Source organism: Arachis hypogaea, chromosome 6, assembly GCF_003086295.3.
Source record: "Arachis hypogaea cultivar Tifrunner chromosome 6, arahy.Tifrunner.gnm2.J5K5, whole genome shotgun sequence".
Lineage (NCBI taxonomy): Eukaryota > Viridiplantae > Streptophyta > Magnoliopsida > Fabales > Fabaceae > Arachis > Arachis hypogaea.
In genome coordinates this window covers 6,099,773-6,113,822 of record NC_092041.1, presented here as the reverse complement: position 1 = coordinate 6,113,822, position 14,050 = coordinate 6,099,773, and the positions used below count along the sequence as shown (strand labels likewise).

Genomic DNA, 14,050 nt, shown 5'->3' with positions numbered 1-14,050 from the left:
TTCAAAATAAAAATAATGTGATTAAGAGTAATTTAATTAGATATAATTAAAAAATAATTGAGTAATCATCCATCGTAAAAAATTAATATTATTGAATGAAAAATTAAAATTTATTTTAAAGTGTAAAATAAAATTTATTTAAATTAAAAATTAAAGAAGTTAATAATCAATACATCAGACATAAAAGATATAATTTATACTTTATTATATATGTATTATACTCATTTTTTTCTTTTTTTTAAAGTTTATTTACTAATTATTCTACAAGTATTTTATTATGAGTAAAAAAGTTGAATTCGTAATACAATTCATTTTGTTAAAATTTACTTTTATTTTACTTGTTTTAATAATTTTTTAAGAGTAATGTATTATTTTTGTCTTCAATATTTTTGTTCTATTTGAGTCCTTAACGTTTTAAAATTATTTTAATTTTGTCTCATCGTCAATTCCGTTAAAAGATCACTAACAACAAAATAATATTGAGTCGATTTTAAAATAATAGCGAATCAAATAGGATGATTTAAATATTAGAAATAATTTTAAGATTTATTCAATCGTTGAATAAAAAATTATACTTTACTAAAGAAATGGTAGAAAACGAAAATATTTTTAAATTAAAAATTAAAAGCTATGCTTATGTTTGAAATTGAGTTTTATGACGTAAAATGATTATCGGCTATGAGATTCTTTTATTGGTGTTTTGGTTAGGGTTAAGAATAATTATATTTAATCCAAAAAGGTTAATGAATATAAACTTTTCGTATGAATTAGGCTAAAGACATAATTGGTCTTGGTCTACGGACTTAGAGAGGTAAGGTCAGATTCCTTTCGTATACTTTGCTACCTCACAAGCATTTGCATTGCGCAATATTGCAATTCCTTTTTGTAATTTTTATTTTATTTTTCAGTTATATTGCAACTCCTTCCACAAGTAATTGTAATATTGTATTATGCAAAAAGTTTCGGTCAATGATCCACAACTCTACCTAACTTATACGTCGGATCACTACTCATTCAACTTTCAATTTTCGAACACTCCAACGTCCATTTATTATTGAGTTGTGACAACCTAGATTTTATCTTAAATTAGAATGATTTTTATGAAAAGCAATGTTACTTAAACATTTTTCCTTATCAATAATCCCGACTCCCGTGACCACACTACTCAGGTCTCAGGCCACTTAGGTGAAATTTTCATTTTTAAAAAATAATTTTGTTTTAAGAGAACACTTGAAATTAATATGGTATGAAACTAAACGCAAAGTCTAGACTCTTTTGAAGAAAGGTTTTGACTTGTTTATCAGAAGAGTGAAACTGACTTCAAGTAAATAATGGTGGAAATATATGTAAAAAAATTATGATGTTTTAGTTACCAATAATTTTAGGCAATTTAAATAAATCGGAGTTAAAAAATACCTGAATTAAGTGTGATATTTATAGAAATAGGTAGTTATAGAACTAACAATATATATTTGCTTGTAGATAAGGTTGGGTGTAAATTTAAGGTATACCCTATCTTCTTTACCCGCACTTCTAATAAATAAAATTAAAAAGTAAAATAAATAAAAAGTTATATATTTTTTAAAAAGTTATATTACTTATATTTAATAAATAAAATTAAAAATAATTTTTAATAAACATAAATAATAAAAATTATGTTTATAGAATAACTTTTAAAATTTTAAAATCACAATATATAAATATAAATATAAAATTTTGAATATTTATTAATATATTAAATTATATTAATTTTTTTAATTCTAATAAATATAAATTAACTTTAAAAATATATTTAGATATTTTTAAAAGTATCCATAACTTTTAAAAATTATAAATACAATCACATAATACTTTTAATTCACCAACACAAAAAAAATGTTCGTGTTTTTTTATAAATTTTAATATATATAATTTCATATATATATATATATTTATTTATTTATTAAAAAACTTAATTTTAATATATTATTAGTGTAAAATATTTAAAAATGATTAAAGTACATAAATTTTTTATAAATGATCATTCACGTATTAGATGTAAAAAAATATTTTTTTTTATGTGATATACATAATGAAATATTAAAATTTATTTATATCAATTGTATACTAAAATTAAATAGTTTAAATAGGACTCAAATATCTAATGTATTAATTTTTATAGTTTTACTGTACATTTAATTTTTTTTAGTAATTAAATTGATCCAAATTCAATCATTTTAAAGTATTATGTGTTTTTTTGTTTAATTTTTTTATTTTTGTTAAAAACATATCATAAGAAAAATTATGAATAGATAAAATAAAAATAAAAAAATGAACAAGATAATGATGATGATAAAAAAGAGAAGGAGTTATACAAAATTTATCAAAAAATAGTACAATAACTTTTTAATTGTGATACAGAAATTTTTTAAATTTGACATAAAAAAATTTTAATCGTGACACAAATTATTATTAAGACGGTGAAAGAAGAAGAGAGAAAATTTTTTATTTTGACACTAAAATTTTGTTAAAAAATATAGAGATATCTTTTTTAATGTTGTATTTTTTCTTTGTTATTATTATTTTTTTGTTATTTTTACTTTTTTTTTAAGCATTGCTTCTCATATTAGACTTGAATGAATATGTTTATATTGTATTACAATTTTATTTAGTTGAATGAATGTAAGTTCACACTTATTAGATTAAATTTTTGCCAAACATAAAAATAGCATCAAAATTTGTTTAAAGTGAAATCAAAATTTAAATACAATAATACAAAATGTAAAAAGTAAGTTATATACTAAACGATCACTTTGACTCTATAAAATAAAATAAGATAGCACCGAATTGACACTAAATATTCAGTAACGGGATACAAAAATATTGAATCTTTTTAAAAAATATTACATATTCAATGAATTGAATGTTTATCTTATATATAAAACAACACATAAAATTTTAAAAAATAATACTAAAATATTTTTACTCTAACATCGAAGTTTTTAACTAAATGATGTGATAGAACTAAGAACTTATTTCATAAAAATTTGAGTTGCAGATTTACAAAATTTAAATGGAGAATAAGTAAAAAAAAAAAAATCCGTAGATAACGTAGTAAAATTAAGTAGAACAAGTACAATAATTTGAAAAAAATGAACATGACATATACATATAAAAAATATAAAATAGCATATAAATTTTTAAGAAATAATATCGAAATGTCTTCACTTAATACCAAAATTTTTAATTATAATATTGATAATAATGATGACGATGATAACGAAGAAATAAGAGAAATAAAAAAGAGAACAGAATAGATCAAATAAAAAAAAGGAGAAAGAGTTAGTAGTAGTGTTAGTAATAACGACGATGACGATATAACCAAAAAGAAAGATGAAAAAAAAAGAAAGAAATAACAGCTACACTATGATAAAACTACTCATCTAAAAAACTTATTTTAATTTTAAGATTTATCAAGAATCGAACTCTGACAGGACAGTATAATATTAATGGTCATATCTCTAATACTTCCTAAACCTCTATTGTATATATTATATATTTAGATTATTGGCTCCCTATATTTTTTCTAAAAAAATAGTAATAATAACTTAGTTGAATTTAGTTAAATAATTCATTTTATGATAGAACTTTTATGTAATCTTTAATAAGCAAATTGAAAGATGTGGAGAAAAAAAAGATATGGTAGAAAAAAAAACACCCCTCCCGGTCACATATCATAGCACAAGCACATAATCAATTATACAAGGGAAACAATTTTTGTTTACATTAACGGCTAAATATATAGGCGGTAATTAATTTTAGTTTGAATAAATTAAATATAAATTTTAGTTATACAATAACAACTTTATTTGGTTGTTGAGAGTGAATATTTCAATTTAATAATTGCATAAAATTGTAACGGTAGATGGTGAAGCGAGGGCGTCAGTGGTGATTCATTGCCGGAATAAGAGTGAAGAGTGAAGACGCGCTTGTTTTCCGTTGCTCTTCATCCAGAGAGAGAGAGAGGATAAAAGCTTCATCAGTGTTCTGATCCGAACACACGGAAGCACAAATGAGTTATGGTTATTGCTTTCAACGCTCGAAATCGTATGCTATCTCCCTCAATTATTCCAATTATCCACTTATTCTTCTTTCTTACTTACCTCAGATGCTTATAGTATGAAATTGAGAATTGATAGTTTGATACCATTTACGTTTTTATTAATCCGTGTTGACAGATCCTACACCCATTCTCATCTATCATTATCATCAATTATGGTAGAAATTGATACTCTGTTTCCTTCATGCCTTAGAATAGACATAATCAAATTCCACGAAATTAATTCCATTCCGCTCACTTTCTTTGACTCATCCACCTTTTATAATCTCTGAGAGAAAGAGAACTTTTATTTTCTTTTCATTTTTTTTTTTGGATTTTGTCTTTGCTAATAACCTTTTTTCTACGAGTTACCTTTATTTATCTGTTATCTGTTGGTTTATCATTGTTTTTACTTGTTACAATTCATATAAAATGTTCAAATGCTGCAAAAAATTATCATGTTAGGTATACGTGTACGTGTGAAGTATAATAGCCTTTTTGGGTTTAATTTAGGGACCAAAAGCTGCTGCGTTGTTGGTAGGTAGGATTATGGAGTAAATGTAGTTGAGGATTTGGAATTTGCCATGTCAATTTTGGAAAAACCATCATCATCATCATCATCAGATCGAGATGTTGATCCATTGTTAAAGGATTTAAATGAAAAGAAGCAGAATTTTAAGCGTAACGTGGTGTCACTGGCGGCTGAGTTGAAGGAGCTTCGTGGCCGCCTTGCATCACAGGAGCAATCATACAATAAAGAAACCCTAATAAGACAGGTCCACTATTTCCTTTGCTTTTTCGGGATTACTGATTTACTTCTTTGTCATTTGACTATTTGAGAATTTCATTCTTCTTTTATTATTTTAGGAAAAGATAGAAATTAATACAGCTCTTTCTTTTTTCTCTACCTTTTGGCCGCACTGTCATTACAGCCTTGCTATCAATCATTTCTACTTTTTTGAGTCTTTGTAGATGTGGGGTCAGGGAAACGAAAATTCTCAATTGAGCAATGTATTTTATGGATTTCGATTTTGGTTGATTTTTCACAGGAAGTGGAGTTAAAAGCCAATTTCATGGAAATGGAAATTGTCACGTTGCAGAAGAAACTAGAAAAAAGAAATCAGCAGATTCAAGCTTCAGTCTCTTCTGCTGCCGAGGTTCTAATTATGCTTCCTACTACTAGTACTATCTATATATGACAGTATGACACCTGCCTTGATTTTATACGACACTCGTGTTGGAACTGCTGTTAGTTATAATTTATTATTCACAACTTTTTTGTGGTACAAGGAGCACATTTTTTCTTCTATTGCGTGTATTTTGCTTTTCTCTTTTTTACTCATTTTCTCATTGAAAACAAGTACTATACTACACAATACGCGATGCTCATATTTTAATTTTTATACTCTCCTTTTTCTCTCCTTTTCATCTGGACACCTTTTCTGTTTATAGGAACCTTACCGAACAGTAATTATTAACTTCTAAACAAAGTTCTTAAAATTGTTACTTCAAGTGTGGAGTATGGAATAATTTATCATTTTTTTTCCAAGTTGGAAAATGAATGATATAAATAATAGTTACATAATGTCTATCAAAGGCTGGAAATAATTTTTGACTTCCATTGTGAACCAGTTGATTTCAACTATAAGAAATTAATCCATATGCTCAAGTGACTTCTACAGTGCTAGAGACATATAATAGTAATTACCTCTTCTACAGTTGACTTCTACTTCTACTAATAATTAAAGACAAGCGCAATAAGTTGTGGTTCTACAGAACAAAAACTTGTAAATATCTGCAGAACCCTTCACATAGGTGGTAAAAAATACCAACTTTCAAAATTCTTTCACTAGAGTAACTATTTTACTCTGTTGGTTAACCAAAATGCAGATGAAGGTGTACAAGTGGCGCCTATTTAATGGATTGTGTATGCATGTAAAAATACATAGAGGATCTACACCTATCCTGCAAAGATGAACTCTTATTTTATATGAACCAAGCAGTGATTATCTCATACTTGTGAGTATATTTTTGAAATCTTGAATTCTTGATGCAGCATATTAAGGATATGAATGATATAAGATCACAGCTTTTAGCAGCTAGAGCAAGTGCTGATGCAAATGCTGCATCAACTCAATCAGCGGAGCTCCTATGTTGTGAACTTATAAAAGAATTAAATGAAAAAAACAGTAATCTAAAGGAGCAAGAGGATTGTGTCATTAGGTTGGTAGAGCAACTGCAGCATCTGCAGAAAGATCTTCTGGAAAGGGAATCTTCACAAAAGCAATTGAAAGATACTGTTCTGAGAATCGAGAATGATATAATGGAGACATTTAAAAGAACTGGGGAGAAGAAGGAGTCTACTCTGAGGAAAATTTTAGATGAGTTTTCTCCTAAGAATCTTGAGAAAATGAATAAGCTACTGGATGTTGAAGATGAAGAGATAGCAAAACTGAAGGATGAAATTAAGATTATGTCCACCCATTGGAAGCTAAAGACAATGGACTTAGAGTCACAGGTAAAGCCATCATTGTTTGCCTGTGTAATTGTTCATCCATATATTTGATGGTCAATAGTTTATGTTTTTAAATGGCATTTTTATTTTATCTGCATTTACAAATCCAGTTGGAGAAACAGCGACATACTGATCAGGAGCTGAAGAAGAGGATCTTGAAGTTGGAATTCTGTCTGCAGGATGCTCGTTCTCAGACACGGAAGCTCCTGCGGGTAAATCTATACACCCCTTTTCTGTTGTTTTCCATTTGAAAATAATTTTACTTTTCTTGATGTTTACGATGAATTGAATTCTACAGGCTATGAAATTATTATATGGACACAATTTAGATATACTAAATCAACTAAAAATTGACAAATTCTCGTTGATCTTGTTCATTAAGGGCATCATACGTATTCAATTCATGTGAACTGTTTTCATCCATGTACTTGATCAACAATGGCGATATGTATGTCTATTCTTTTATCGACTTGATTTTTTCTACTTAATGCATACTAGTGTACACAAGAATTTCTCTTTATTGTTATTGGATGCAGCATTAGCTTTATTTTATTAATTTAAAAAAAACCTTGACTGCTTTTGGGTCAGAAAGTGCATTGATTTGTGAAAGATGATTAGGAAGGGCGTTCAGTATTCATTTACCATTGGACCCTTCTTTATGAGCTTTCATGGGTACCCTTGATTGGTTAACTGTCATATTGCCATACATTCAATCAACTTGCTTTATGAATTATGCATAATAGCATGCATAAAAAGACTTAATTTCCTTCTAATCAACTTGCATAATTCATTTAATGTGTTTGGAAAAAACAGATCGGAGAGCGACGGGACATGGATATTAAAGAACTGAAAGACCAATTAGCTGCAAAACAACAGAGTGGTTATGTGGCTGCAGAAAAGCAAAGTAGTTTCTGGGAAACTTCTGGATTTAAAATCATGGTTTCCATGTCCATGCTGATCTTGATTGTATTTTCCAAGCGATGATACCATTCTGATATCCGGTAATTCTTTTGTGGGAGACAACCTAGAAACTTCAAGTTTATCCAAGGAGCATGGACAAAGACAAGTGAAATAAATCAATTTTTGCTTTGTAGAAATGCCCTGTTGGAGATAATCTAGCTTTAATCTATGGTAACATCAAAATCAAGAAGCATTTTTTATGTGAAGCTCATTACTCTTGTGACGAGCTATAGGACCGGTATATTAGATTATTATTAATTTAGGTTCCAATTTTTGCCATTTCCAATTCATGATACATTATTCTTTAGCCCATTGCGAAATTTTGAGCCATAGAATGAAGCTTTCCAGATGAATTCTCCATTTTCAACCATTTAATTTATATAATCTTTCATTGTCCACATATGTAAGTTTCTTTTGTCAATAAAATCCTGGGTTAAAATCATAGGTGGACCCATTTCACCCACATTCCATAATGCACAATCATGAAATGTCTGTCATCCACTTGAAAAATGCCCGTTACGCATGCAACAGTGCTTTGTGTATGTTCGAAAAATTGTGTCACATGCAACGGTTAAAAAGTCAAGGGGTTTGATAAAGTTTGCTATTGCATAAAAGGTTCTCAATTGAAAGAAAAGCGTGCTTTCTAAAATAGAAAAACGATAAAACGTCTTTTGCAAAATCACAGTATGACGGTGCAAAACATTTATACTTAATAGCAGCGTAATGGACTCTCTGCTGGAAATAAAACATTAGTGATTGGCATCTCAAAAGTTCACAGTACATTCAATCATTCAAGCTCTATGAGATAATTATCCAAAGAACGTGGTTTCTCAATTCTTTCATGGTTTATCCAGATAATGAAACTGTTCCCTTGATCACCTAACATATCAAAGTGAATAACTCTGTTGGAAAATAACAATCTCATTTATATGCAAATGAATTTCCAAATGAAATCTAACCAGTGCGTACAAATTACATAAAGCCATGAACTAATAATATAGTACCTTCAACATGAAGCTATCCTATGATTTCCCCTAAGCTAAGGCTTAACATACAGGTGAGCATATCCAGCATTCACTATCACAGATTCCCTCTGATTCATAATACTTAGTTATCAATCGATGTGGAGGGAGTACTATATATCGTTGGCTGGCTCCTTGTCTTTCTGCATTGCACCTATAGACCTGTACATACCTTCTAATGTCGTACTTCTAAAGTGATCTATGGTTCCTGTTGAAAACTAGGGTCTCTCTATTGGTTTAAAATGAGTGTTCTGGTGACCAAGGTTATAGCCAGAACCATGCAGCCGAGAAAAGGTCTTACACCAGCTGAATGTGAGGAATCTCCATCAGGAGGGCTTAGCAATCCCAAACCTGATGGTGAGCTAGCAGATCTGCAAAACACAGCATTGTATATTAGATTTAAAATCATTTTATGTGTCTCTCTAACCCAATAGTTTAAGCTTTTGGGAGCAATGGTTTCACGACATTATGCGCAACAAGGTGTAATGGTATTGCCAAAGAATTCAAAAAGCAATGACAACCATGTCATATTTCACTTACCCTGATGTACCCGCTCCGGTTAAAGATGACGACGACGACGACGATGATGGGTAAATGCAAGAACCTGTACCTAATCACAATTGAAAGGAGATTATTAAGTATGATATTTCAACTTAGCATAATATATAAAATAAAGTAAACTTAGATAATAAGGTATTAAGGCCTTACTTGGGTTGGTGTTGACTAAGGTAGCAGTCCCTCCAAAGTCACAACTTGTTGGTGCTGGATTCTTCTGGTAATAGCTGTTGAATGCAAAAGAAGCATGATTTTGAACAGAATTTGGATTGTAACAACTCCCACCTTGCTGTAACTGTGAGCAATCTACACCAGGCATTCCACAAGCATAGTCAAGTGCTGATTGAAGAGCAGTTGCTGAGACTCCACTCTTTGCCACACACCAGCTCTGACCCTGACCCTGACCCTGAGTTGCTGGTGGAGCATTTGTGCTTGTTGCAGGAGGAGGCTGGTTGTTTGTGACAGGAACAATCCCCGATGGTGGCGGATAAGAAGCCGCAGGGTTCGTGACAGGTACAGGTGAATTCGCCGGATTTGTGGGGGTTGAGGGAGGAGGTATGGAAGAGGGAACTGTTATAGGCACTGAAGTGGTTGGATTGGTGGGTGAAACTGTAACTGGTGTGGATGAAGGAACTGTGATTATGGCTGGTGTATCTGAAGTTGGATTTGTAGGATTAACTGGTGAAGGTGTGTTATTTGTCTCATCTAAAATTCTTCTTGTATAAACTTTGCTTAGTTCTTTTTCTCTCTGAGACAAAGGAAATAAGATCTCTTCCTTTTGAGCAAAACCATCAACAGTTATCTGCAATTTTTCTGCATATAATGCTACTATTCTTCTAGCTATCTGGGTTCCTGATTCAAGATATTTTGATATCCCTTCACTAAATTGAACAAACCCCCCCAAACTCACATGGTAGATCTTGTTTCTCTGGATGAATGTGGGTGATTCAGTGTCTTCACTCTCAGCAAAAGAAAACCCCACCAATGTACCTGCAAATGAGTTAGAACAAATAGCATCAGATTCTGCAAATAATTCCAACTTGATTTTCAAATGATCTACCTCCAGAACAAACTGGGTTTATTCCAAAGAAAATACAGATAAGAAATTGAACATCATTTCAAAGATGTAAATAACAAAAAGGATAGATGGCATAGATTCTAGGAGATTCAGATGCAAAAGGAAACAAAGTTTTTTTTTTTAAATAAGGTTTATATGGGACATGTATTTAAGAATATTCACAAGAAGGAATAATTTACCTGAACAGAAGACAAGGATAAAAGAGAGGAACAAGAGGATGATAGAAGCTTCCTTGGCCATTGTTTTTTCAAAAGAGTATAGATTGAAAAATGTAGAAGGTTGGTTGGTATTGTTGTTCTAGTGTGGGTTCACAGAGAGGGCACTGCTTTTAAAACCATGGCAAAGAAAGTGGAGTGAAGATATGAAGGTGAAAAGGAGGGGAAAAAGGTTTCTACAAAAGAAAGCGACCAACTTGTTGTAAAGAAAAATTATAAAGAAAAGAAAAAAATATGTTTCTTTGTCATTAAGGATGGGGGTTATTATATTACTTATTACACATTTTTTTTTTTCATATGTTCTTACTCTAACACTAAGGTTATTTTTTATTCAATGACATAAGTTGTTTTTTTTTTTTTTTGCTTTTGGGGGTGACTTATGACATAAGTTGTTTAATTATGTACCAAACATTTATTCATTTTTCAAATAGATTATAAAGATTTTAAATACCTTAAAACTAAAGATTTTTTAAATCTTTCTATTTTCGTATGATTTATATTTATAGATTTTTTTACGGTATTCCTTAACCTAATAAGTCACTAATTTATCGGAAATCAGAATATATTTTTAAGAGTCTATTTGAGACGCTGACCAATGAGTTATTACTACATGTACACAGAATTCAAACTCTTAACATTTATTTAAGTGGACTAATAAATTAACTACTAGATCAATCCATCTTGACTATATTTATAGATGAATAGAGTGTAAGTGTAGTCCTAAGAAGAAAAAGAATCACCACTCCTAATGCTTTAATTTGTTATTTATCATCTTTTTGCAAGCCCGATTGACAAAAAATGACCATGTGCATGACACACATTTGGAGTGCTGCACTGTTGCTATGCTAAGGCCAGACAAGGCTCGTGCCCTCTGAATAATGTTAAGAAACTTTATTTATAAATTTTGACTATGCTCATCAGCACATATATAAATTTATGTTGTGGCTTGTATCCTCAGAAATAAAAGGAAATGATGGCAAATACAAATCGGCTAATGTTGTTGGATTCCTGAGTCACTCATGAATTGGTCGAGGTCGATGTACCCACCGCAACTTCATTGTTGTGGTTGTTAATAAAAATATTATTAATTCGAAAGACATGACTTTTGCAATTTAAAAAATGCTGTGGAATTTAATTCTCCACCGCCATGTTAAAAATAATTAACGGAAATTTTGCTCTTGATTGTGACATGTGTGAAAGGAAAACAACTTGCCAGGAGAAAAAAATGGCTTTATTTAGAGGGCCAATAATTTGATAACCCTATCTCAATAATCCTTTTAAAAGTATTTACAAAATTTATTTTTATATCTATATTTAATAAATTAACATTTTCCCTGTAATAACTCTTTTGAGTTTAAGATGCTTTTTATATGAAAATGAATATTATTACTTTCATTTTTATAATGTTATTTGTTTTTTTTTCAAACTTATGTAAATATATAATATAAAAAAACATATATGAAAAAGCATTATAAAAAATGAAAGTGATATTATATAATATTTTTAAATCTTAGATAGTTTTATTATAGCGTTTGGATGAAAGGAAAATAGATAGGAGATAATGGACATGGAGGCAAATGGTTAACTTATGTTATTGGCGATTAAACTCTATGACCATGCTAGGTATCTTAACACTCTCATATTAGAACCAACCAATAATGAACCCACATCTACCTTCAACTTCAAGCTCCTCGCATATAACCATTTTGTTTAACTAACTTGGTTGAAATCAAATGGTTAATTTATTCGTCTAAATAAATAGAAGTTTAAATTCTATTATATACAATAATCATCAAGAAGTGAACAAGAGTAGTTTTGTATAATGGGTTTGGAGGTAGAAACTAGAAACGAGTTCTACTATTTGAAAATTTTGAAAACTGAATATGGAAAAGAGGTCCTTACACATACAAGTTTTTTTGACTTACAAATCTTATAAGTTGGCACAAGTTCAACAAAACACACGCATTACACTTCTATATTCAAGAGTAAATAAACGCACGTTATTCAACCACTTCCTGTTTCCAAAACGCACTACTCACCATGCATTATGAACGACTCTTCTTCTTCTTCCTCTATGAAAATGAGTTTTTTTTGCCAAATTTGAAGATAATGGAACTTCAGAAATACACCCAAACGATTATAGAAATACACCCAAACGGTTACAGGAATTCACCTAAATGATTATAGAAATATACCCAAAGGATTACAAAACTACATCCAAAGGATTTAAGAAATACACCAAAAATTCGTTGAAGTACACCTTATTCATAATTCATAACTCTTTCTCTTTTTCCTCTTCATCTTCTGCTGTTTCTTCTTCTTCAAAAATGATTTCAGAGCTTGATGTCAAAAAACAATGAAAATCGAGAATAATGAAGAAAGAAAACAGAGAGAAAAACACGTAAATGAAGAAGGAGAAAGAGAAGGCAAGAAACGAAAGAAAAGAAGAAGAAGAAGAACCTGCAGCAAGAAGAAGAAGAAGAAGGTGCAGTAAAAAAAATAATGGAAATCGAGAATAACAAAGAAAGAAAACAGAGAAAAAAGTACGTAAATGAAGAAGGAGAAAGAGAAGACAAGAAAAGAAAGAAAAGAAAGAAAAGAAGAAGAAGAAGAGGAAGAAAAAGAAGAAGAGGAAGAGAAAGGTGCAGTAAAAACGTACAGTACGGTTCGAAGCGCGTTATAACTTGTAAAGACTTGTATAAAAAATGTTTGTACGTCGAGAATTATTCTATTGGAAAATAAAGGTTGAAAGAAGAATTTGAAATAAAAAAAAACAAAAATAACAGAAGAATTATAATTGTAAAAATGTACATAAAATAAATTTTGTAAATAATTTTAAAATAGTTATTGATACCCTCTCTCTTACTAAGGATATCTAGAAAAGATTTAAAATTGGGTGGATGGGGTTGAAGATTCATATAAAAAAAGGGGTCAATCTCGTTCAGCAAGAACCATTGTTAATACTTAATAGTAACAAATTGACATGTGTGTATCTAAAGCCTAAAGGAAGAAAAATCATGGAGACTAAAAAGTCATTTGAAGGGTATGGAGAAATCTTTATTTAGGATTTAGCCGAAGAAAGTTAAAAGTAAAAAGTATTATCCTTCAAATGTAGTTAGTGTTGGATCCGTTATTATTTTGATAAAAGAAAATTTAATAAAAAGATATTTTTTTATTTTTTAATATATTTGATAAATTTTTAGTAATAAAAGTAAAAATATTAGAAAACACAAAAAAAATCTTTTTTAAGAAGTTGTAATTTATATTTTTTTAAAAATTTTTTCTTTAAAAAAATATATTTTATGTAATAAATAAACAAAAAAATATTTTTATATTGTTATACTCAAACATAATTGATAAATAAAAAAATCTTTTTGCATTAGATATCTAAACATAAAATTATTTTTACTTTTTCATAAAATCTTTTAAAAAAATATAATTCAAAAAAAAATTATCTTTTTTAGAAACTCACCTAAACAAGCCCTTAATGTACCAAACATATTAAATATTTAATTCTTTTCATATATATATATTTTTTAATTTATAACATTGTTAATAAATATTACTGAACAATTTCCACTTAATTATTTGCTCTTTCGGTGTGTTCTATAGATAAGATGGAATTGA

The 14,050-nt window shown here is 29.4% G+C and overlaps 2 protein-coding genes across 7 annotated transcripts; one reads left to right on the top strand and one right to left on the bottom strand.

The window, feature by feature from the left end:
- Positions 1–3,631: 3,631 nt before the first annotated feature.
- On the top strand, positions 3,632–7,906 carry LOC112695615 (nuclear envelope-associated protein 2). Of its 6 annotated transcripts, none has more exons than XM_025748019.3 (6): positions 3,632–4,086; positions 4,592–4,854; positions 5,128–5,235; positions 6,135–6,596; positions 6,704–6,805; positions 7,407–7,906. In XM_025748019.3, the coding sequence occupies exons 2-6, from the start codon at positions 4,663–4,665 to the stop codon at positions 7,575–7,577; spliced, it is 1,035 nt and encodes a 344-aa protein (XP_025603804.1). In that variant the 5' UTR covers positions 3,632–4,086; positions 4,592–4,662; the 3' UTR covers positions 7,578–7,906. The 6 variants fall into 6 exon arrangements, with proteins under 6 accessions (XP_025603804.1, XP_072052687.1, XP_072052690.1 ...); XM_072196587.1 differs by having other exon boundaries at positions 3,881–4,086; positions 5,969–6,596; XM_072196586.1 differs by lacking the exon at positions 4,592–4,854 and having other exon boundaries at positions 3,671–4,086.
- Positions 7,907–8,289: 383 nt separating this feature from the next.
- LOC112695614 (uncharacterized) lies at positions 8,290–10,664 on the bottom strand. The gene is made up of 4 exons (XM_025748017.2): positions 10,388–10,664; positions 9,284–10,120; positions 9,116–9,185; positions 8,290–8,946 (listed from the first exon to the last, which is right to left on the bottom strand). The coding sequence occupies exons 1-4, from the start codon at positions 10,446–10,448 to the stop codon at positions 8,805–8,807; spliced, it is 1,110 nt and encodes a 369-aa protein (XP_025603802.1). The 5' UTR covers positions 10,449–10,664; the 3' UTR covers positions 8,290–8,804.
- Between the last annotated feature and the right edge of the window lie 3,386 nt (positions 10,665–14,050).